The sequence below is a fragment of the Elaeis guineensis genome, chromosome 13 (assembly GCF_000442705.2).
Source record: "Elaeis guineensis isolate ETL-2024a chromosome 13, EG11, whole genome shotgun sequence".
NCBI classification, from domain to species: Eukaryota; Viridiplantae; Streptophyta; class Magnoliopsida; order Arecales; family Arecaceae; genus Elaeis; species Elaeis guineensis.
Genome location: NC_026005.2, coordinates 65,471,404 through 65,496,327, shown reverse-complemented (window position 1 = coordinate 65,496,327; position 24,924 = coordinate 65,471,404). Strand labels below are relative to the sequence as shown.

Below are 24,924 nucleotides of genomic sequence, written 5' to 3'. Positions count from 1 at the left end.
AGATCTCGGTTCGAAAAGCATTGAGGGATCTCAAGAAACAGCCCACTAGATCAATGGCGGAGATCCATGATCTTATCAGCATGACAGAGTAGACTTCTTTCCCCCTTTCTCTATATTTTGTTTTTCCCCAGATTTCTATTCTTTTATTTTAAAAAAATTCTCTTCTTCAATTCCATGTTGGAGTGGGGTTTGGGAGTCACTGACGACTTGATCTCTAGTGAGCTTCCATAATTGATGAAATTCTCTTTTTCAATTCTCTTCTTCTTCTTTTATTTTAAAAAAAATCTCTTCTTCTCCATTTTATAAGTATTACTCTAACGAGCTTTTGTAATGATCCGGTCTTCTTCTCTGTATCTCCTTGTTTGGTTTTTTTTTCTACTCAAAAGTTGTAATTCTTCTCTTACAACTCTTATTTCACACCTTCCATAATGAGCCGGTCTTCTTCTACTTTAACATATTGACATTTAGTTTATTATCATAATCATCATAACTTATCTACATTATTGTACTGAGATTATGTTTGTGATTTTCTAAAATGAAGGAAGAGGAAAAAAGATAGCGCTTATTATCTGGTATCATTTTTTTTTGCTTACTTCATTCTACATATTACTACACTTCGCTATTTGTTTATCTTTTTTCCTATCATTTTGATTAGTTCTGTATCTTGTTAAAGGTACCTTATTGTAAAAACCTTTCACTTGATTGAAATCTCTATTTTCTATAAATCTAAAATATCTTAATATTTTTTGGCTTTTTACTTCTGTTTCTTGGATCTGCTGCCGCTGGGAGTCATGTTCTATATTCTGCTCTAAACACTAGTAATGCAAGTATTCTACCTTAGATCCCTTAAGACTTGAAGTCTCTTACTTTTAAGCTTAGTGGTAAGCATCTTGTCTTTCTGATATGTGCACTAGTTCTTCTGCCTTCATGTCATCTTGCTCCCTAACCCACTATTGTTGGGTGTATATAGGAACAAAGAGCATTCCTATTTAAGTCATGCTTACTAGTTCTGATTGTCAAATATTGTATGCTAGATGCTAAGAAAAACATTATTTTCAAATATTATGAGTTGTTTTGCATATTTAATCAATTTATCCAGTCAAACATGTTAACTGGATGTTATCTATTACATAGATAGCTGTAGTAAGTAGCAGAGTCTATTATTTATAAATTGTATGCCATCATTTCTAGCATGGATAGTTGCATTCCTTGGATGATTTTGGTTTCTTAAGTCCTGCAATATCCATCAAGTGATACCTACAATTAAGGACTAAGTATGTGAAATTCCAACTAAAATCTTAATGCAAACTTGACTCACACAAATATATATCAGTGGCTATTGATTATACAAATTTATGATCTAAGTTAAACAGTGGCATATTTTGTTCGATATATAATTAATATTCATTTTTGAAGGAAACTAAAAGTCAATATATATGTGCTAAGCTATGATGATTATAATATATCTATGCAATAATTTGTACTGTATTTATTGGAGAAGTAGATTATCATCTATTTCTATCCTAGATTTTTGCCTATTCTCATTTAATAGTGGAAGTGCTATTCTTGGCATTTGGACAAAGCTACAGAACTTGTGGACAGAGCTATTTTCTACCATATGAGAGCATGCATGAGTTTTTTCTCTATTTTTTTTAAATAATTAGGTGTTAAAGATAAAAAGATCTAGTGAAATTTTGTTGTAAGCCTATTTGTTAATCATCAAAATATATTCAATGCAGTAAATATTTTTTTTTACTTTTAAATTTTCAATCTTGGTCTAATTTCTAATAGTTTCTACGGTTAGACTTTCAAATTCAATTGATTTCTTTAACCAATTGCATAGCTCCTTTATTGATAAAATTTGGCTTCATCAATCTAGGTATTGAAGTCTCTTTTTGACCTTTCTGAGCATCATTGCTCATATTTATGATGTTTTATAATAATGTTATGTTTGAGTTATCTCTCATCATGTAGGGCAAGTAAGGCATATTTGGAAGGAGATAATCGATTCCTTGATTTTGCATTTATTAATGCGGCCCATGAAATAAGATTTTATATCTATGTAAGAAATATAGTAACAGCTTGTAGATGGTTTGAAAAGCTGCTCACAAACATTTGGTATGTGACAGTTTTGCAAAGGGTTATACAACTTGGATATATCTAGAGAAGTTGCATCATCTACTGCACTTAACTTTGACTCTCACGAACGAGATGAATCTTATCAACTAGATGAGATGCATGAGATGTTATATAATATATTTGTAATGCTAAACTCGGATACTAATGCAAGTGATTCTAGTTATGAATATATAGAGGAGCCTAATGCTGAAGCCAATAAGTTTATTAGTTGAAGATGCTAAACATGAATTGTACCCTGATTGTAAGAAATTTAGCAAACTATCCTTTATTATTCAATTACTTCATATAAAGTGTAGAAATGGTTGGAGTAATAATCTATTCATATCATTGCTTCAGTTACTAAAAAAGGCACTCTCAGATGGTGAAACATTGCCGAAAAACTTTTATGAAGCGAAGAAAATTATTGAAGATCTGAGATTGGGGTACCAAAAAATTCATATATGCCCCAATGATTATATGTTATATTAGAAGGAGTATGCTAATGTATCGTCATGCGACACTTGTGGAGCATGTAGATGGATCGAAAGTGATAAGTTGTCGGATGAAAATGAGATGACTTCAATAAAAAAGATGAAAAAAATACTAACAAAGGTTTTATATTATTTTTCTTTAAAACCAAGACTTCAAAGATTATTCATGTCATCAAAAACAGCTTCATTCATGACATGACATAAGGATGACCGTACAAAAGATGGAATGTTAAGGCATCCCACCAACTTTCTAATATAGAAAATATTTGATTATCTATATCCATCTTTCTCCTCAGATCCTCATAATGTTAAACTTAGATTAGCAAGTGATAGTTAATTTTAACCTATTTCAGAATATAAGCATTGCTCACGATACATAGACAGTTGCTTTAATACTATACAACTTACTCCCATGGCTTTGTATAAAGCAAGTTTTCTTTATACTATCGTTGCTTATTAATGGGCCATCTCAATCTGAAAATGGTATTGATGTCTATCTATAACTTTTTATAGAGAAATTGAAAGAATTATAAAATTCTGAAGTTCTTACATATGATGCTTTTCATGCAAACGGAATATTCAAATGTGTGCAGCAATATTGCGGACCATTAGTGAATTTTCTGGATATGCTATCTTATCTGATTAAAGCACTAAGGTTAGTATGCTCAACCTTACCATCATAAGGATACTCATTCTCACTATGTCAAATAGATGTAAATTTTGTTATATGGGTTATCATCGATTCTTACCAATTAATCATAAATTTTGATATTAAAAATATTCTTTTGATAGTACTTTTGAATTGAATATTATAACTTTTTCACTAACCAAATCTGAAGTGATGGAACAATTGCAAGGTCTAGTTGTAGGAGAACAAAAATTGAATCAAAATTTATGCTTGTCAACTTCAAGCGGCTAATTTATACCGGACAAAACTTATCAAACAAACCTTTTATTTTGATATTTCAAGTAAAACAAGTATTCTATGTCAATGATTCGACAGACAAAAATTAGCATATGGTTGTCAAAATCGAATCATGAGATTTATTTGAGATGACTGCAGCATCATCTACTGATGACATTGATACATATATCGAAAGTGAATCATAAAACAGTGATCCATTGGATGATGACTGAACTGCTGCTGTTGACAAAGTATCATGGGCTAGAGCAGATGGTGATGGAACAACAATTGAAAAAACTGTTGTTGACACGTTTGTGAGACAAGATAATACGTAATTGTTAGGTGGTAGTGAAGATGATTGAATATCTAAGTCATATTCATTTGAAAAAGTGAAAGAAAGAATTAGAATTTGTATTTGATAACTTACAATTAATCATTTCCATTCAGCTTATCTTTCTTGTGTGTTAATCAAGTAAATTTAATTTATATATCCTTGTTGGCTTCAAAATGTAATATAGAATTTTAGTTGATACATTGCCATTAGCTTCCATTTGTTGCATAGAATTTCAATTTATACATTGTTGTTAACTTCTAATTGTAATATCAAATTATTTATAAGTTTAATATTAAGTTTATTTGCCTTTACACATGCTATCTGACATATAATTTTGTTATAGGATAGGTAGAGGTATTTGCTATGCCATACAAATGTTTAGCTAGGATATCAGTACGATCTATGAGTAGTTACTTCAGCCAACAGCAGCATGGAGTTTTAGAAGGGTCCAACAATTCGCCACTTCAGAAGCCTAATATATTAGCTAGTAGCCATGCACAGCAAACATTGCCTACATGCAATCAGCAGCCCCAACCAACACATATTGAGCAATTTTCTCAAGCTACTATTCATCATATCGAACCAAGTATTGCTGATCCTTTGCTCATATAGCAATCCAATGGCATAAATCTTGGTATAAAGTATATTCTGTTCAGATTGATAGTTCAGTATTATAAATGTTAGTGTCTTTTATATCAACATTACATAACCTAACTATTTGTGTATACATGCATACGTGATATTGAATATAATCTATAGCTAATAGGAAAACGGGACAGAGGCCTACAAGATGTATTGATTTATGAGAGTCCAATGAATGGATGATTGTTGATGTAAATGAATTAGACCAATCTATAGGAAAACATGCAGCAAACTATGCTAACTGCTTAAGCGAAATTGCTCGAAGAGGCAATTTGGCTCTATTATGTATACTGATTGAAGAGCAATACTATTCAACATAAAGGAGAAGATGTGAGAAATAGTGCAAGTGTATCACATAATACCTCGAACATATAAATCTTCAACTTTTAAGATATGGTTCAAATTGAATTTATTTTTCTTATTATATATGTTATAGAGTAAGGTCCAAATTGATCCAATAGCCAAAGATTGGAGTATATTTTCTATTTCTATAAAGTGAAAGGATTGAAAAAGTGAACTGAAGTGATATTTCTTTGATGTATATAAGACTGATGAGGAGAGAGAAATATTGTTTGTACAAATCAAAGGATTTTTTAGATCAATGGCATATATATTTGCAATTTTTTCTCTTCGATGAAGTAAAGATAATTGTTGTTCGAATCAGATATCTCGAATTCGATTCACAATAGTGAAGATCCAGATGCGAAGAAGTCTAACTCAAAGAGCACGTTGCGAGAAGCCCGGAGATATGGAACATTGGGGCCCATAGCGTGTGGTCCAGTGAGTCCTGCAGGTTGGTCCATAGGCGCTCGGACTAGCGTAGGAGCACGGCCCAAGCGTGCATGGATGCCTACGGCCTAGCGCTGGAACGGCCCAGGCTAGTGCAGCACGCGGGTGCGAGGGCGTAGGCCTGTGGTGTGACGCAGTCCATGGTGGACCGCGCAGGATTTCATGGTCTATGTGACTGCTGTGGACCGACAGCATGGTCTACATACGGTTCAGAATATTTCATGCTCATTTCTCACGATCTATAGCCCTGTTTGCATGATCAAGTGTTAACGACACACGTGAGAGCAATCCAACAGTGAGGGGGGAGGGGGTATTTGAGTTCTAATCAGAGTCCTGTCTCTGTTCTGGGCTCGATTTGAGGCTTTTAAAAGGCCCTATGGGCAACCGAGGCTACAAAGAGTTCGACAGAGAACTTGTAGCTGGTAGAGCAGACACAAGCAAAGCACTAAGGATAGATAACAGAACAGAGTATCCGGTAGAGTGACAGCATATCTCAGAACGATCGTGTAAGCAACCGTGAGGTATGATGTAGCGGCTTGGATCACAGAAAACGTCTAAAGACATCAAGGATCCTAGCACTGGCAGGTCTGTGAGAGGTCTCCTTGGGAGATTTTGTAAAAGCTTTTGTGAGGGTGAGTGCTTGTTAAGAAAGATTTGTATATGAGAGTTAAGAGTGGGTGTTCTTCTCTTGTACTTATTTATTTCTCATAGTGAAGTTTGCATGTCCCATGGAGGTAGCACTTGGGCTGATCCACGTATTTGATTGTATCCTCATTTTATGTATTCTTTCTTCTTGTTGCAACAAGTGGTACCGGATCCTATCCAACAATTGTAAAGTATTGCATAATGAATTTTCAATGTAATCAATTTCTAAAATTTTGTTGTTAATAAAAGAAATGTAGTGAGACCAATAAAAATAATCATATTTTGCAAAAGATGATCCATACTACTGGAGTCAAAAGCTTTGCCACAATCAATCATGAAGAGGTACTTCAAATCTTTAGTTATTGATTTATAGATTTCTTGCATATATTATTTGACATACTTATTTATCAACTGTATAGCTCTAATAACTGTAATTTGTAGGCTCAAAAGAGGCCCGATAGCTTACATCCTATAAGAGCTAAATTTTTTATAATAATATATCAACATAAAGATCAAAGGCTAATGAATGATGAGATGGTGGAGATAATTGTTTGTTAATCTTATCGTTATTGTTATTGTTCAATTGTTATTATTATATTCATTATTCTTTTTTCTGAATTATTATTGGTTGGTGTTGCAGCAACAACTTCGTGAATGCATTGCTGCTAGAGATACACCTGATACCACTAAGTATGGAATTGCTTCTGATGATGTGACTCAGAAGTAATAGGATGTGAAAGATGTGGATGAATTCATATGATAAGAAAGGGTGTAGCACCTAGTGACCTTTAGGACCAAATATGTTGTTTTGAGTACATAAGGGATGCTACATAAGATAGACAAAAGCTTTAAAAATTGAAAGAAAAGTTGGCTACTGTAACTCAAAAGAATATTAATTTGGAAGACAAATATATCTAAGTACAAGCTGAGTTATTTTTTGTGAAACAAACTTTAGAGAGCTCACAAAACTAATATCGTCAACAGTGCCAATCTAATGGAATGCATGCCCCACTAATTCATACTACACAAGTATATATGAATAGATTTAAATATAAAAATAATTTAAAATCTAAATACATTGAGGTAATAATTATTTAAAAATTTTGTGTAGATAAATGATGCATGTAGTGATTCTAAGTGCTCGCCGATATAATCCATTGGATCATCATCATCAAGTCATATTATTTCAACTCATTAGGTGATACATATATTTTATTATCCATCTTTCACTCTTACAAAGTGGTTGTTAGGTGTCGATAAGGTCTAGAAGAAGTTAAACATATTTTCACATAGCACTTCCAATTGTTCTCTATATGTAAGAGGTTCAGGTAGATTCAACTTGACTAAAAATATGCTTATAACTTTTGTGCATCTATAAAAGATTTTAAGAATGCATCTAGGAGTAAAATTGAGAGCCTTAAAATGTAATTTAGTTAAAATTTTAATTATCTTATATTGTTGAAATGTTCAATTGATTATTAGATTTATCCATTTTATTCTTATATGTCTCTCATATCTTTCTCAGATGACAAATTTGACTTATTTTTTTACTTATTAATTTTTTTTTTCACTCTTTAATCATAGTAGCAAAAGCACTCATGACCTTTGTGTAGTGATGGTGTTTAGTCCTTAGTTGATTAAAAACTCTACCTTCAAGAAGAAATCTATCAACAATATTCTTGCCCATACTACTTGGTCTGGAATGTACTTGATGAATAAAAACTTCTTTGAATTGTTGAAATAAGCCTAACTAAAATGTTTCATAGTAGTGGCTAGTTGTTTTTTAACTACCTCATATATTTAGTAAGTCTTCTATACCTAATTTAGGCCATTTCTCATAATAGGAAGTAGGAATCTTTGTTTGGCGAGCCTTATAAATAGATTAACCATACTATTTACTATTTTGAATTATATATTCTCATAAATCTTTGTGTTATACTGGTCATCAATAATCTAGACTTTTCTCATCTCAAGAACTATTTTTCCACCAGTTGTAGCCATATACTATTTTCTTTCTGTATTTTATACTTGATGGACAATTTGCATACTTCTTTGTGAAGTCTCATGCTATATCTTCCACATAAGCTGTATAAATTTTTAGGCTTCACTCCATGTTAAGTTTGAGTGAGTGATGTTAGTAACATTTATAGTTGGATACTGTTTGCATGCAAATTATTTACTCATGTATTACGTGAGAATTTTGTATGGATTATGGAGGATATATGATATTTGATGTAATATATTGGACTATTGTTCTAATTAATATACTTTTACATTTTTTTTTGTATTTATGCAGTAGCATTATCTACTAAAATTATTTGAAAGAAAAAAATACTGTTATAAGATTTTTGATTTGGATCAATAATTTTAGTATATTGATATATGATACTTAAAGAAGTCTTCTTTTTTTTTGGAAAAACTTATTCTTCATGGAGTTATGATCCCACAATTTTGGAGATGTAGAGGAGGATAAAATATTGTAAGTTATTTGCAAGATGTAAAATACTCCTTTGGCTACGAAGGATGTTTGCCTAATGGAAACCCTAAATTCATGTGGTAATACTATTTCTTATATCTAAATTTTTGGTCAATGCATTATAAAAGGAAAACTTGGGTTTTTTCTTAATTTTTGCAAGATAATAAGTTTTTGGAGAAGCTTGAATTGATATCATGGTAGCATTCCTTGGTGCATAATTTCTTCATATACAAGGAATGAAGCCTTATTTATGCCATGTATTGAAAACTCTAGAAAAAAATGTTTGCATATGAAGAATAGAAGTTCTATTTTATTCACCAAGTTTTCATTAATATTCTAAATTTTGAAAATCAAAAAATAATAAATAGTATAATTATTTAGATTATAATTTTTTGAGAAATAACTCAAACGAGTAATTTTCATGAACAGTTAGTGATACAATACTAAGAAGGGATGCAGCTTTTGATAGAAAGATATATCAAAAAGATTTATTACTTCAAAATTATGGTTATTTCAAAATTATGGTATTATTTTCTCTATTTTGACATGTTAAAATTTTACTTTACATGCTATATGCTTGTAGATAATGGGGTGTTTGTATGTTTTTTATAGGATAATATATTGTTGAAGCTCAACTTTTTAGCAATTTTAAGTCTGTGTATAGATGGTTGAAGAAAAACTATATGACTATGTCGGATAAATATCTGAGTATTATATTTTTTTATTATTATTTTCTCGGTATATAGTAGACACACAAGCAGCATTATTTGAAGCAATAGCTTTCAAAGAGTGTTTTGGGTATAATGAGAGGAGGTCTTATAAAAGTTATGTCATTTGTTAAGTATTATCCCTTGGCATCAAATGAAGCCAAACATTCATCAACAATTCAGATTTGTTCTTCTAGTTTCCCTATCTTAATTTAGTGATGCTCTCTTTGTACTAAATTTAAAAAAATAATCATGTGAGCAAGATAAGGAAAAGAATTTAATTTTTTTCTCTATATCACTTATTTGTTAATGGCATCCATTTATTTGTTGCCTGAATTTTCACTTAATGGAGCTTATGTTTGATTTTCTTTTGTTCAATATGGCACTTAATTATTTCAAAAATTTACACTAAATTTCAATATAACATATTTATATTAACATATACATGTATGAACTTCCTATAGCATCATCTCATATCCTGCAAACTACAATATTTACATATGATGGATTGTATTGTTAGATATTATTTTATTGTTTTCTTTGGTAGTACTTTTTATTTTCTTAGACTGACATTGGATAAATCTAATTTTTATTATGAATCAAATTCTTTACTTAATTATGGAACTTAATTATTTCAAAAATTTATACTGAATTTCAATATAACATATTTATATTAACATATACATGTATGAACTTCCTATAGCATCATCTCATATCCTGCAAACTATAATATTTGCATCTAATGGATTGCATTGTTATATATTATTTTATTGCTTATTTTGGTAGTACTTTTTATTTTTTTAGACTGATATTGGATAAATCTAATTTTTATTATGAATCTAATTCTTTACTTAATTATGAAAAAATCAGGATAAAAGAGTAAGGTCCCAACATGCTTGCACCATCAAGATAAATTGATTATTCTCTATTTTTTCATATATTTCATATTTATTTACTTTGTATTCGTATTATATTGATAAATTAAAAACTCTATTTGTATGAAGAAAATGAGATCATCTTGAAAATTTTAAGATGGCCTTACAAAACTGAGGTGATATGCAGAATACTTATAAGTAAAAATTTATCTAAGATGGTGGGTAATACTATTCTAGAGATCGAATTTTGAGAGATTTTTATTAATTTTGTAGGGTGCAAAATGAGCCATTGATCTAGATTGTTGGGCCGCAGCAAGTTATTGGTGATGCTATAGGATCAACAATTGCAAATTTCTTATCTATCTTTTTTATTAATTTTTATTACTCTTATATATTATTTACTTATGGTTTAATTATATTTTTTTTTTGTTTCTTTTTTTTTGCAGACTTAAACTTGTCGAGAATTAATGCAAATCTCTTAATCATTATGTATATAATTTTTTTTTATTTTATCTACTTGGGATAATAGATTTTTTAATCACAATCTTAAAGAATGTATCTACAACTTTATTTAAAAAAATTATAGTTTCATTACTATTAGTTTTGTTACATGAAAAGCTCTTCTTTTTGTAAACTTTTATTTGTTTTATGAAGGACTAATTGATTCTAATAATTGTGAAAGTTCAATTAAAAATTTTGATTAATTACTTATTTTTAGTAAATTAGGTGGCTTTAAGATGCAACTAAAAAGGAGAATATTATGTATGCTCATATCAGGTCAAGTTATTAGATTATCTTTTTTTTAAAAAATAATATAAAATATTATCAGTGGTCATATTCACTGTTAAAAGGTTGTTGCTAGTGGCTATATTTGCTGCTAAATGTGTATTCTCAGTAATCAAAATGCTGCTAAATGAACATTCCTAGCGATCAAAATCGCTGTTATAAGATTAAAATTTTTCAACAATCAAAATTCAAAAGTTTCTAAATCTTTGCCCAGTGGTTCTGGTTACTGGGATATATTTTATTTTTTCAATGGTCAACTCCAAAACCATCGGTAAAAGTTTAAATTCTTTCGATGATTATGACCGTTAGAAAATGTTTGAATTTTTCAAGTAGTTATGATCGTCAGTAAAATATTGAAATATAACAGTTACAACAGTTTATCCAATGACATAGCAGCGGTCAAAAAAATTGTAGATAAATTTTTTTTCAATGATTTTTTTTGCTTTTATTATTGTGTCTGACCGTTGCTGAAGCCCTTATTTCCTGTAGTGCATATTCTTAAGTATCCATCTTTGAAGTTGAGATGTTAATTTAGTTTTGAACTTTAGTTTTATTGGCATGATCTTTTTTTTTTTTTTTTGTTGGAAGTAGTAGATTTTTTATTTAACAATTAATCTCTTGTACATAGTTCTTTCCATGTTATCATGAATACTTTGTTTTCTACATTTTTGCATTCTATTTTATTTGAACTTACATTCATGTTAGAAATGAAAATAAAATAGGTGTCATAAACATCAGTTGCAATAAAGATACACTACAGATCTTAAACATAAAATGCAAGCAAAGGACGAACCTTGATTTCCCCATGTTAAAATTCAAATAAGAAAAATGATATATTAATTGAATGATCCAAACACTCATTTGCTTTTTGATAATTACCATCCCAACTTTTATTTTTTCTTCAATTAGATAAATTATCAAGATTTGAGAATATTTAAAGAATAGTTGATTGCATAATATCCATTAAACTCCCAAAGAAAAAATAAATTTTCTTTATGGAAATTGAAATGCTCTCCCTAGTCTGACTATTATATATGTGATATTATATTTTATTGACCAAATATAAACTTTATTCCAATCATTGATCTTGATAGCTATTTCAATTCTAATTTATGTCGACTCTATAAATATATATTAAATTTATAAATAAAAATATATTAGAGCACTATTAGTGCATATAAAAATTTTACTTGTCTCGTAACTCAACTCTTATCATACCAATTCCTGTAAATTATACTAGTCCCATTTTTGCCATAGAGACACCTATCACTTATCTAAAAAAAAGAGTTAACATATTCAAAATCATAAAATTTCATCAAACTTTCAATTTACGCTTTAAAAATATATCTTTTACAAATTTTTTTGTAAGATATTGACATAAATGTTAACACCATCAATTCATATTGATGTGAAAATATAATATAACCATTTTACACTCTACCTTCAGATTGCAGCCCACCTTTGATTTTCAAAAATTAAATATATTTATAAATTATATAGACAATATGTAAAAATAGAGTAACCAATTTAGTATTTTCCTCCATAGCGTCTCAAATTGTTTCAATTTTGGTTTGCAGGGCCTTCCTTGTGGGAAAGGACCCTCCAAAAATTAGCGTATGCTGCTTCATGTGGCGAGCACACGGTATTCTTTAGTAAAAGGCGAAAGAATAGTTCGCTCTGTGCTCACCACGCAGCTGCGTGGCTCGATAAGCTCCAGCCAGCATCTATAAAAGATCACAGTGTCGAGTGCCTAAGAAAAGTAGCCGATATGGGACTAAACGCAGAACAGTTGCTTATCTCCCGTATTAACGACTCCTGCTTTCTGCTGCCAGAGGACGACTTGGGTCGCTTTGCAACTCCTCCGTCCAGGTATTCTTTCCAGATCTACTCTATTTCTGGCTTAGAATCACAATATCTACTGTTTGGAACCCATATATGTTGGATTTCTTGCATTGTACCTTGTCTCTAGTTTGTATTGGTGGGTAATTTGATTAATGGCTCCTGTTTTGCTCCGGTATCTCTGCAAAGAAAGGCATTTCTTGATTGGTTTTTATCCTATGTTCACGCCATCCATTATGGGATATCTAGGGAACCATCAAATATTTTGGATTTTAGATCAGTAGAATAATGGGAAGAGCATGAGGTTTCCAACGAATTAGATTGCAAGAGGCTGAATAATGTTACCCTAAGGAGGGATTAAATTTGCATGGAATGATCGTGGACATCTAGGAAGAAGGGTGTGTAGCTAGACTTTGGAGGCTGGTTAAGGGTGGGTAGCTAGACTTTGGAGGCTGGTTGTTGCTGGTAGGCATGGTTCTTTAGGGAATGCACAGGTTCATATTGGTCAAAGTGCTTCAAGTAGTGGAACATTTCGTAGGGATTTTCAAGGTTGTAGCTGGGAAACCTTGCATGTAATATTCCATCATAAATAAAAATAACAAGGTTTTCTATGATGTTCCATTTTGCTTCCAAAGTATGGTCCTTTGATGTTTTAAGAAGCTTATCTTTACCATAGGACAGCAATCACCTCTCACTCTTAAAAGTGGAAGCCTGGAAGGATCAAAAGACTAGGCAAACCATACCTTCCATGCCCATCAGTCAAATCATAACTGAGCTACTTTACGAAGAAATTCCCAGCAAAAGATGCATAATTTAATTATTTCAAACAGAAAAAGAAAATAAGGAGAAGAAAAGAAAGGATGCATCATATTTAAGGTGCATTGGGCTTGCCCCGTGTCTCCTTGTGCAAAAGGTCCTATTTTAGTTGATGACAACAAATATTTGTTTGTCATAGCTATTGCTAAGCATAGACAACCTATAAAGTATAATGTTCTCTTAAGAGATTGAGTTGATGCTATGTGGGCTAATTCAGTAAATCATCCCACTTGCAGTACTGTCCACCTGCTAAGGCACGATAAAATCTATCTCTGCAGTACACTGGCCTTCCATCAGCAGCCTTAGCTGCAGCAGCTGCTAGGTCGTCATCATCCTTCACTTCTACTGGTAAGCTCAGCAACTCTTCTTTTCTGGAAATTAAAAATAAAAGAAAAAGAAAATCAGTAAGAGGGAAGCCTAATTCAAATCCAATACCAGAACAGTATGTGACTCTGTACCTTAAGTTGAATTTGTTCTTTGAAGAAGTTGGAAGATCCAAATTGTTTCCTTTTGTATCAAAAGCTGAATGGAGGAAGTTCTCCACTGGAGCAGCAAATATGAATAGTGATACCGCAGTAACAAGCAACACTCCAGTCCCAACTAATGTTTGTTTCAACAACTTAATGACTGGCTTTACCTATTTCATAGGTTAGAGACATCTTTTAGATAGACTGTCTACTATGATCCATCTTTTAAGAAAATTTAGTTGTTAATGCATGAGATTTGTGGGGTTTGCACGGGTAACATTAACAGTGAGGTGCCATCCCAATCACTGAGTCATAAAATGTTCCATCTTTATCTTTTTGTTGGGAAAATTTAATGTTCAGAAAGTTCTTTCTTTGAAACAGCAGATAAAAGAGGGGAATTAAATTAATAGACAATAAGGGAAGAACGGGGTGGCAGCGGGGATGAGGGTGGGTTTATCACTACATATCTTTAGCTCTTAGGGATTCCTACTCTTCATTTTAACTGCTGGAATCCTGCAACTTAAAAAAGTTGCTCCTCCGCTTTTTCATCCTTCTCATCTGCTTCTTTTCTCATATAATTTGCAATTAATCTCAGTCTAATTCATGATAATCCATTTTGGAGAGATGTAAATATTCCAAAGTGGGCTTTGTGTAAAGTGTGAATATAAGATTGGAACTTAATGGGTTGCGGTGTTACTGTTCACTTAATCATTTAATCCTAAGTGTTCATCTAGGTGCAGAAGGAGGTGATATAGTGAATAGTTTTCTTACTATCATGGACTTGTGCCTCAGTCTGAGTTTAAAAAGATATGCCAGTAATAATATCCTCTAGACTATCCAAAACTTCCAGAGTACAATCTTATCAATATTCTCCATACCTTGGTGTCTACTGGTTACCAAAAAATTTAGAGAAGGGTGCAAGCATTCAATAACTATAAGATATCGAAAGGAAATTGAAAATTCATGGAGGACAGTTGTGACCACCCCTTGTGCTCCATCCTTGGTTGTGACATAGCACAGAAGATTAAAGACTGGATCTGAAAATTGCTCAAGGACAAGGAGGCTTATGTTTTTCTCAGGAATGGGAAAATAACATATTTTTGGAGCTGTAAAGTACTTATCAACCATGAAGTCTTTCTGTTTGCGATTTATTTCAGATGACTAGGCAAAGGTGGCATACTAAATTTTAGCAAGAGTGCTCTGTGACCGTAGTTAGAATAGTCATCGTTTTCCCTGTTCCTGCTAGTGATGCCCTTGACCCAAAAAAGCAAGAAAAAAAGCTCTCTGATGCACTGGTGTACAATTAGAAAGAGGCCTATCAAGTTGATGATCAGTTGTTAGCTGTTCGCTAATATGGAGAACTGGAAATGGAGAAGTAATTATTTGTCATTGTAAGGAATCCTTTAAAAGGTACACTATTAGGAAGAGATTGCAGTTCATAGTATCTACTTGAGGTGGTCCTCTGAGGTGGATGATCGAGATGTTTCAATAACGACATTTGTATAATTCTGAAAATGTGACTATGGTAATGGATGCCACAGAAAGACTATCATAGGTTGAGTTGTCCTGCTCAAGGGAGATGACATACGTGAAGGAATTACCCAAAATATTTTAGTCATCTATCGTGTTTTAGCCTGGTAAATGCAAAAGGCTAGGAGCCTGGTGGTTTCCAGGAACTAATAGAGGAACCACAACCAGTTGGATGAGTAACTACTCTGGCTATTCTGTTTCACAGAGAGAGGATTAACCTGTGCTAAAACAGGATAGGGGAAATTGAATGGTGCAGTATTCCTTATGATTATGCTTCAAAAGCTCTGTTGATTGCTTCATTGATAAAGTGGAAATTTGCATATTATTAAATAACATAGCAGCAGAATTGGGGCTTACTACAATTTTCCTTGAATCAGTGCTATAAATCAGGTAAGTGATGTCATAGGGGATCTATTTTTCGGCCTCTTTGCATTAAGTCCACAAAATAAAACTGATATGTGTTGAAATAATGAAAAAAAGAGTAATACGGGGGGAGAAAAAGAAGAGGAGGGGTTGGAATAGATGAAAAAATTGGAGTTCTGAGAGACCAAAGACCAAGGGAAAAACATCTGTGAAGGAGCTATTTTCATTCAAAATGTTCCTTGAATCATATAATATTCTCCCCTCCTTATGGACTGCACACTCCCAACATACCTATTGTGAACCCGTAACTTGTATAGTTTGGCTTATCATAGGATTTCTAGTCAACTTGAAACTTCACTTCTTTAGATCTAATTGTTTCTTAATTAATATACTTTGCAATGTTGTACAGCTTTATATAGAAAGTCATGGACATCATTATGAAACAAATTCCCATGTCTTGGAACCTTTCCTCAACCAACCTACCCCTAAATTACGAACTGTAGACGATAACCCCTAAATTATGAACTGTAGACAATAACCATACTCAGGATGTGACCAAATGGGCACGTTTTGTGTTTGATGCGAAATGGAAAATCGGTTCTGTGAGGGGCCTGACTGCAATACATGGACACTAATATTCATGTTCGACAAGTTATCATGGATTGCTTTAAGAATTTCAAAGAATGCCATGTATTGCAAGCTGGCTCCTAGTGGATTTTTGCTCTACAATGGACCTAAACTGCATGACTCAAAAATCTACTGAAGGAATAGCCCTAAAGTTTAGTACACAAATTGCAATAAAATACTAACTACGTAGACTTAGATAAAGAACTCCAAACACTTGTACCCAAAAGAAAGAGGACTCCAAACACTCACCAAAAAAAAAAAGAGGAAAAATAAAACAAAGAAAGAAAAGGCCAATTAACTAGAAATAGACTGCAACAAATTTCAAATTAACTAAATCTAAACTCAAAAAAAAGAAAAAAAAAATTTAGCCACATCAATCTAGAAGGTCATGCTCCTAGTTTCATTAAAACTGTGCTGGAAACAGTGCTGAGTGGGATCTTGTAAGGGATTAATCCTGCAATTCAAGAATGCCAAGTACATTGCTTTTGATTAAAGTAGACACCTCCTTGGTGGTGTCGATGTTTCTGGGTGAAGGCACATCAAAACTCTTTCCTTTCTTGACTGATTGTAAAATTACAACAGAGAAGTGAACTGAATGTGGTCTGGTAGGATTATTTATTGTTTGAAGATTTCTTGATTGACTTATTTGAATTTCGCATTCCTTATAGACCAGGTCTTTCTGTTTCCTTTCTTTCTTCTTCATTTCCTTAGCAAGCATCTGTTCTCATGTTAGGCTAGTAGCATGAATTTTCAGATGTGATGTGATTAAGCACAAGAATTAGCTAAGATACTGTTTAGTCCCTCCACACACCACCCCCACCCCTACCCCCAAAGTTTGTTGAGATAGAATTGCTGAAAGTAACAGGCTTCCTCTACAAATGCAAATGCCATGGAATAATAAAGAGGTTTATGCAGATCAGTGTGTACCTTATAAGATCCCAGCAGCCTGTCACGAGCCAATATCTAAGATAAGAAAAATGTTGTAAACATTGTCTCAGAACCATGATACAGTTTCTCGAATGTTATGTGAGCTAACTCAAGTATACTTGCTTGGTTGCATCAAGTAGTTGAATTTTTCATGCTCGTATCACATGTAATCATTTAATTCAGCAAGCAAGGCAGTGAAGTTACATTAAATTAGTGGGATGGGCTATTGGGAAACTTCTACAAGGCTCTACTAGAAAGATGAAAGCATGCAATGAAGGTTGAAAGGTCAAAATATGAGGAAATTTCTGGTCCCTATTGCTGGAAAAAATACAGTAGATTGAGATTTTGGAGGTCATTGTTTTAATAAAAAAGGCTTTAATGATCATAATCTTCACTTAATATTTTATATGAAAACAGCAATGCATTTAAAATATTTGAATGCAATAGTCATTGAGAAGGTTTCCAAAACTATGAACAATTCATCAAAAAAGTATTTTATTGCTCCATGCATAACCTTATGGGCGACTTGATGATGTGGTTTTCGAGGATTTTCTCTTTTCAAGAGTGGCCCTGTGATTATTATGTTTGCTTAAACATCAGTTCTAAAATCCCAATAACTGTTAAAACTTTGAATAATGACAATGCCGGACCCTGATATAAATTTTTCATTCGTTTTTGATGGTTAATTAACTTTATGTTTTAACTTGTATCTTCTTGGGACATAACCATTTAGAAAAGAGAAATGGCAGTGCGCCGTGTGTGTGTGTGTGTCTGTGTGTGGGCATGTTTGGCGCATGTACATGCATGTGCTGCATGAGTGCATGTGGCATGTGCACTTTTTGGGAGTCAGGAGCTTGTTGTTTGAATGCCTACATTCTTTCATAGCTATGAATTTGGATATTTGTAGACCTCATATTATGTTCTAATAAATGCATGGAAATCTTTATAATTTAAACTAAGGGCCATATAGAATGCTCTGTTCCATGCAGCCAAGCTAAGCTTCAATATTCTAATCATAGCTCTAGCAATTTTCTTTTGCTTCCTCACCGTTGTTCGTTCCTTAATATGGATTATTTTTCATTAATTGGTTTGCTTCTGTAATGGTTGAGCACTAACCTCTGGTGGCTTTACCCACATCTGCCCATCGTACCACCCACTTTCCTCGTAAGGTATCACCGCTGAAAGCAGCCTATCACCTACATAACTCCATCCCTGTGTTATAAAAATGCATAGAAAAATCAGTGGTTTTACCATTGCAACTATTTTTCAACGAAACAAAAATTCATTTTTATAACTGAAATTAGCATCTCAGATATGCCCCCACCTCTTGTCTCCCAAGTGAAGAAAAGAGGGGGGAGAAGGATTTTACTTTGTCTGAATTCTGACATGGGTATTAGGTTCTGCTAGTTACATGGGTCCTTCGATAATCCCTTCCTTATGAAGTCTCAAAGACTCAAACCAACCTCTTTCTGACCTAACTTTATATTGGAACTACTAATTTCTGTTGTGGCATATTTACCCACTGTTAGTGGCTGCAAAACTATTGTATTGAACATATATAGCAGCTATTATTTTTCCCCAAGTAAGATTAATGAGTAGAACACAACATTAAACTAATGTATACTGTAATTGTCCGTTTGTGCTTAAAATTGAAAAGTAAATCACAACACATAGAGCATGTATATGCTGTACGCATATAACGATGCATATACACTATATCTACCCACTACAGTAAGTGATAATATGACTTCCTTATCCTAATCCAGAATTCAGGAGACAACTTAAAGAACAATTCTTATGTCCAGATGATAGCATAGAAATTTCTGTTCAGGCTGGAGATCTGCCATCTGCATTGCCCTGCTGAAACTTTCTTGTTCATTTTTGTATGGCAGTCATGTTGGCATTACGCCCAAGACAAAGGGACTCCTTTACATGCTCGTATTTGATAGGGTTGAGGGATAAAGATCTCTCCATGAGCATTTGGAAAATATTTTCCTACTAAACATTGTTAGTAACTCTAAGTGATGTTGTTTTAATTATTTTAATGGGTCTAGTTATGTCAAGTGGTATATTTTGACAACCTATTTCATTAACGTACAGCCTTGTCAGAGTGGAAAGTTACCTTCTTTTGATGTGTTATCATTCTATTTTATATTTTTATGAACGATATCTAGAATTGAAGATACCATATATATTCGCAGTACAACCAGGGACACCAGGAGAAGAGTTCCAGTCCCAGCAGCTAGGACAAATTTCAATGGGTCCTGCATGCCACAAAAAAGGGAAAAAAAAAGTTGAGTCATTAGTGGAAAGAAGTTGCTATGCTACAGATGGCCCTAGCTGTTGCAATTTTACTTGCATGTCTAGTTTAAATTAGTTTTTAAGGAACATGCAATCTAGCAAGGAAATATTCTGTTTTTCTGACCCGACTTTTCAGCTCATTTTCTGTAATAAAAAATTGTTGAATCTCATTGCTGTAAAAGTGGGTGGTAAAATTTTTTAATCATTCTGCACGGATTAATGCATTTTATGATGAATAATTAACAGGTGAAGAATTATTTTCCACTAAGAAATAAGAAATTGAATTAGAGCATTCTGTCATCCATGATATCAATAGCATTAATGTGTATTTTTTTAGTCCCTGTAGCATTTCTTTAAGTTAAGTCTGATCAATTAAGTAGTACGATTTTTTGTCATGATATCCTTCCTTTTTACAAAATAACAATGATTCAGGTTTATTTTTCCAAGAAAGAATATGGTAGAAATCTGGATGTACCTTGGCTGGCTTGTAGATTTTTCAAATTTCAGTGTTTTATTTATTTATGCTCCAACATAAAATAAGCATCTAATTCTACTTTTTTTGCAGCATCATTACCGTAGTTGTTCATTATACTTTTGGACCGCCAATCATTATGATCTATTAACTACTCTAGCATGTAAATCTTTGCCTTGCCATCTGAATTTCTTATGAAATCATGCAATCTGTACCTACCTTCTCTATGATGCTTTGAACGTTTAAAAGAATTCGTATTAGTATGACAAGGATATGTATTATGACATACCTTGGAAGGGTCAAAACTTGCAGCTGCTATTGGTGCCCCTAGAACTGTAAAAGTTACCAGCCACAAGCTTCCAAGGCGAAGAAATAATGACCGTGGACTTAGGTCACCCCATGAGTAAAGGATGCTATTTTTCAACAAGGAATACTCGTTCACCTATCATACAGAATCATAAGCATGTAGAAAATGGAAACTATCTTGGATCGTAATAATGCAAGAATTGGAAGCAAAATTAACATGTCTAATGTTGCACTTGGAAATCCACACCATGAGCTATAAGACATTAAATGCGAATAGAATCAATCAATTTGCATTTCATGCAATGGTGAATGCAGGAGCATGATTTTAGCCAAGCAGAGTTACTAAAAGATATTTCTGTAAATTTCTGAAGTGGCTTCTGAAAGCAAAGGTTGTTGTGGAAAAATGTGTACCAGCTACTTCTGAAGAGTATGAAAGAGGCAACATAACCATTCATGATAGCTATTCTGCCATGGAGCCCCTTATTGTTGCCATCAAAGTTGATCCTATGCTCCCTGATTTATCATCATAGGCATTATGACGAATCATCTGGCACACAGGCTCCATTTGTCAATATGACCATATTATAGCAAAATGTTGTTCCATCATGTGCCTTTTTCTCCATTGAAATTCTCCTAGATATTCCTTTAACATAACTAACTAGTCTTTTCTCATTATTATGGGATTCGTAAATTTTGGGAATGACCCATCTGGTCCAAAGCATTTCACATAAGCTTCCTATTTAGGCTTTTTGCAACCTAGGGAAGAAGTTGAGAATCTGGACCAGCACCGGACAGGCCACTTTTCAGTTGGGTCATGAGTGCACCTGCATTTTAAGAAGCTTCTGGCTTAACGCAAGAATATCTCAAACAAAATTTTCAGTAAAACATTGTATTCTTGGATGTATGGTTTTAGTAAGTTTTATGCTAGAATGAACAACTCATATTTTTGGATTTGTTGTATTCATGTTATTGAGGTTTTGTCCCACTACTGCTGATGCATATTTTATTTCTTTTCATTTACTGTGTATACTTCCTGGAATATGACCAATCTAATCTGGAACCAGTCTCATAGATAATTCTGTATGTCTTTCATAAAGATTTGATTTTTAATGGTACTTCATTTACTGTTTGACATCTTTATTCAAGTTGCAGTTGTTCCTAAGAAGTCTCGGCTCTTCTTCATATCTGGAACATAAGCCACATAAGATCCATGATTCAAGTGACATATTCCCCTTGGATACAAACCTAACAAATTATATCTACGTGATAGAATCTTTATTAAGATAGGAGGTTGTTTCATGTTTCCTATGTTAATCAGTTACCTATCTCCTACCCGATGCTACAGAACCTTGTATAGACCCACTTGCAGCAGATGAAGAAAAATGATTCAGGTACAGCAATCCTTAATTTTGTTAAACCTGTTCAACCTCATGGCAGATGTCACCTGAGGGTCAAGCAGTCCTAGCAATATGGAATGGATGACATTAGGGATGAGTTATGTTTGTCTGCAATGTTGTGAGCAGTAGCTCCTTTAAATAGTTTGTATTGCATTAAGAAAGTATGTCTACAACTCTACATATTTTCAGACTGGTGTTCAGGCACTGCTGATATGATCTTTTAATGATTTCTTCCTGTCATCGTTGTACTATAGGCTGTAGTTTTCTTTCCTGGTTGATAATATTAACTATTAAGTTGCTCTGTGGTATGTTAGCTTATATATTGTTGAGATGTGGCTGTGGACAGGCAATTGCAAGGATAGAATCCATATGAATTAGAATATGTTATCTTTATTTACTCAATAATTATGTTAAAGTTACCATATTGGTCAGAGGAAGCTAGTTAGGTCAATCGTCTACAGCAATTTATTGATTCAAAAAACTAATCAGGCTAATACTAGGTAACTCTCTTTCCAAAGCAAAATTCAGGGCTTCTTGTCCCTCACCTTTGCTCCAACTAAATGAATGCCTCGTTCTGAGAACTGGTAAAAAAAAAATTGCTTCATGAGTCAAGTATGTAGGGGTTTGAGCCATGTTAGTTCTCTTCCTTTACAACAGATTTGTTGCATTCATAGATAATTATTAGGCCTTCCTAGATTTCTTTAGAAGTTCAGCTGCTTCAGCATGGGGCCATAGTTTTAATTTTATCGGAATTTTTCTCAATAAATCAAGAACTGTCAAGCATAAGGCTAATATTTCATTTGATATACAAAATGCAGAGGGTTTGATTGAAGATATTTCCTTTCTTGTGAGCTCAGGCATTACATTTAACAGGCTGGGTTTAGGAAAGGTATTAGATTGCTGTTCTGAGAATTCTTCAAGCCAATTTCTTCTCTTCACTCAGGAAGGAGGGTCTGTCTTGTGTCTACAAAAGCTGCCTGCCTGCTTTGGCTAAAACCACATGCAAAACCATGAAGAAAGGAAATGAAAATTTTAGTTATGTGGTTTAGTGTGTAGCTGATTTGTGTTGTTCTAAGAGTGTGGCCCATCTTTCATGACTCCTAAAACATACAAAATTGTGACCTCGCAGATAGTCTTCTTTTGACATTTCTATCTCATTCTAAATTGTACCACTACAGTTTCAGAAAAAAACTCAAATCATTTAGTGCTCTCATCAGATCATTTGTAATTGCTACTCTAGTGACAAAGATCCAAAAACTGTTTACATGTGATATGAACCAGGTATGACATGCTTACCGGTCTCTGCTCAAAGGGGACTTCAATCTCTAAGCCAGGATCCCATCTTTGGCCTGCAAATCCACTTGCACCACCTTCAGCCTCATCCTTCAAGGCCTTGACAATGCTCACATGATTCCACTTCGACTGCCAGTTCACTTGCCAAACTCGAAGAACCCACTCCTTCCGATAACCTCCAATACGTGGAAGTCTGTTGTCTCTGATTGCATGGCCGGAAATCTGTAGCCGGAGCATAGTTTTCAGCACATAGCTCATGATACTCTCAGTTTTATTTCTTCCAAGCCAACGAAACAGAAAAGATGACCATATCCAGTGAGAAAAGAAGGATGCTATGTTTTCTTTGTGGCCATGCGTCTTTTACGTGATGGGAATTATACTGAGCTGGAAAATTTTGAGGCCATTATCTACGGCGAGGCAGCCGTTGTCTGAGCTTCTATGCACCAAAAGTATGACATGGACTTAATGGAGAACAATAGCTGCTTTCTGATTGGAGATCTGAGGGCTCAGAGAATGTTTGATTTGGGTGCAGCTTAGGTTCAGATTCCTTGGTTTTGGAATGGAGCTTATGTTATTTTTGTGGTCCTAAGGGAGCAGATGGGAGAAGCACTCCAACACGTGGCAGGTGGGTTCTTCACACGTTGCCTCTGCGTGCAGTGCCTCAAGAATTTGCCAACTGGGCATGCACGCACATCATCAGATCTAGCAACATCACTAAACAAAGGATTTATTTTTGTTAATTTTACCACTTCCCAAACTCGATTTCTCTTTGCTGCTTCACATAAATTATGAGCTAGCATATTTCATGGATATGAAATTCTGAATCTGTAAATATTTTGATGCAATCTATATATGTATATAGAGAGCGTATCAAATGAGAAGAGTGGCTTAATGTGAAAGGTAAGAAGACATAATAATAATTTTTGGATCTACATCAATAGTTCAGATAAGCACCGCGTGCGCTCATACACGCACGTTAAAAGAACTAAAAAAAGAAAGAAATAGCTAAATCTTAGAAATATTTGAACAGTTTGGGCAACCGTGTTCTCATCTAAACTATTAATGTAGATCTAAGGATTATTATTATGTCCTCTTATTTTTTACATTAAGCCATTCTTTTCATTTGATATGCTTCATGCGCACGTGCGCGCGTATATATATATATATATATATATATATATATATATATATATATATATATATATATATCTTTTTTGTGGACAGTCAGATCAATGTTGGACATATTTCTCAGGGTGTAATATTTTATTTAAGGGTTTACATTGCAACAGATTTATTGTAGTATTGATGGTTTGCATCCCAGCAAGTAGGAGATGTTCCTTAGTAACAGGTATCATATGATAAAAGACACATGATAAAATTTTACCAAACAAAAAAGGACATATGGTTAAAAAAAGAAGAAAGAAATTGAAAATCTGAGAGATGCATGTAGTGATCTTAATCAGACCAGATTGGTTGAATCTTACGATTCCATCCTGCCAAACGATAGGTTGTCGTACCAGCGGAAATTTCTTTTAGAAAATGAAAAATTAATGTCATTGAAACGTCATCTTCCACTGTGCAACAAAAAGCAGCAAACAAAGGCAATGACAGCTTACAACTGAAGTTATTCTTCTTTAAAACATTTTATGATCTACACAACAGGGATGAATCAGAATGTTTACATTCTGGGATGTGTTTGACGACCATAATTGATCAGGGAATAATGCTTTTTTTCTCTTGTGGATTGATTTCTCTCAAGAGGCGATATATCTACCCTTTATTTCAAAATCAATGATGAAACCTCAAAATTAAAATTCCA

At 33.4% G+C, this 24,924-nt stretch overlaps 1 protein-coding gene, 1 long non-coding RNA gene and 1 other non-coding gene across 4 annotated transcripts; 1 reads left to right on the top strand and 2 right to left on the bottom strand.

Annotated features, from left to right (window-relative positions):
- Positions 1–12,347: 12,347 nt before the first annotated feature.
- On the bottom strand, positions 12,348–12,463 carry LOC114912820 (U5 spliceosomal RNA). Its single transcript, XR_003798727.1, has one exon. It is a non-coding gene; the product is annotated as a U5 spliceosomal RNA (small nuclear RNA).
- On the top strand, positions 12,366–22,113 carry LOC105032511 (uncharacterized). Of its 2 annotated transcripts, none has more exons than XR_003798725.2 (2): positions 12,366–12,636; positions 21,568–22,113. It is a non-coding gene; the product is annotated as an uncharacterized lncRNA (long non-coding RNA). The 2 variants fall into 2 exon arrangements; XR_829823.3 differs by having other exon boundaries at positions 21,562–22,113.
- On the bottom strand, positions 13,447–23,909 carry LOC105032510 (protein CONSERVED IN THE GREEN LINEAGE AND DIATOMS 27, chloroplastic). Its single transcript, XM_010906968.4, has 7 exons — positions 23,109–23,909; positions 20,399–20,551; positions 19,523–19,600; positions 18,453–18,548; positions 17,337–17,372; positions 13,881–14,059; positions 13,447–13,793 (listed from the first exon to the last, which is right to left on the bottom strand). The coding sequence occupies exons 1-7, from the start codon at positions 23,361–23,363 to the stop codon at positions 13,631–13,633; spliced, it is 960 nt and encodes a 319-aa protein (XP_010905270.1). The 5' UTR covers positions 23,364–23,909; the 3' UTR covers positions 13,447–13,630.
- Positions 23,910–24,924: the final 1,015 nt, after the last annotated feature.

Excerpts from the sequence above, each read along its gene's own strand:
- LOC105032510 (XM_010906968.4), bottom strand. The coding sequence starts at position 23,363 with ATGAGCTATGTGCTGAAAACTATGCTCCGGCTACAGATTTCCGGCCAT. Across the intron at positions 18,549-19,522 it reads TTGTACTGCGAATATATATG|GGATGGAGTTATGTAGGTGA; the intron begins GTATCTTCAATT and ends TTTATAACACAG. Across the intron at positions 17,373-18,452 it reads TGTGGGTAAAGCCACCAGAG|ATATTGGCTCGTGACAGGCT; the intron begins GTTAGTGCTCAA and ends TTCTTATCTTAG.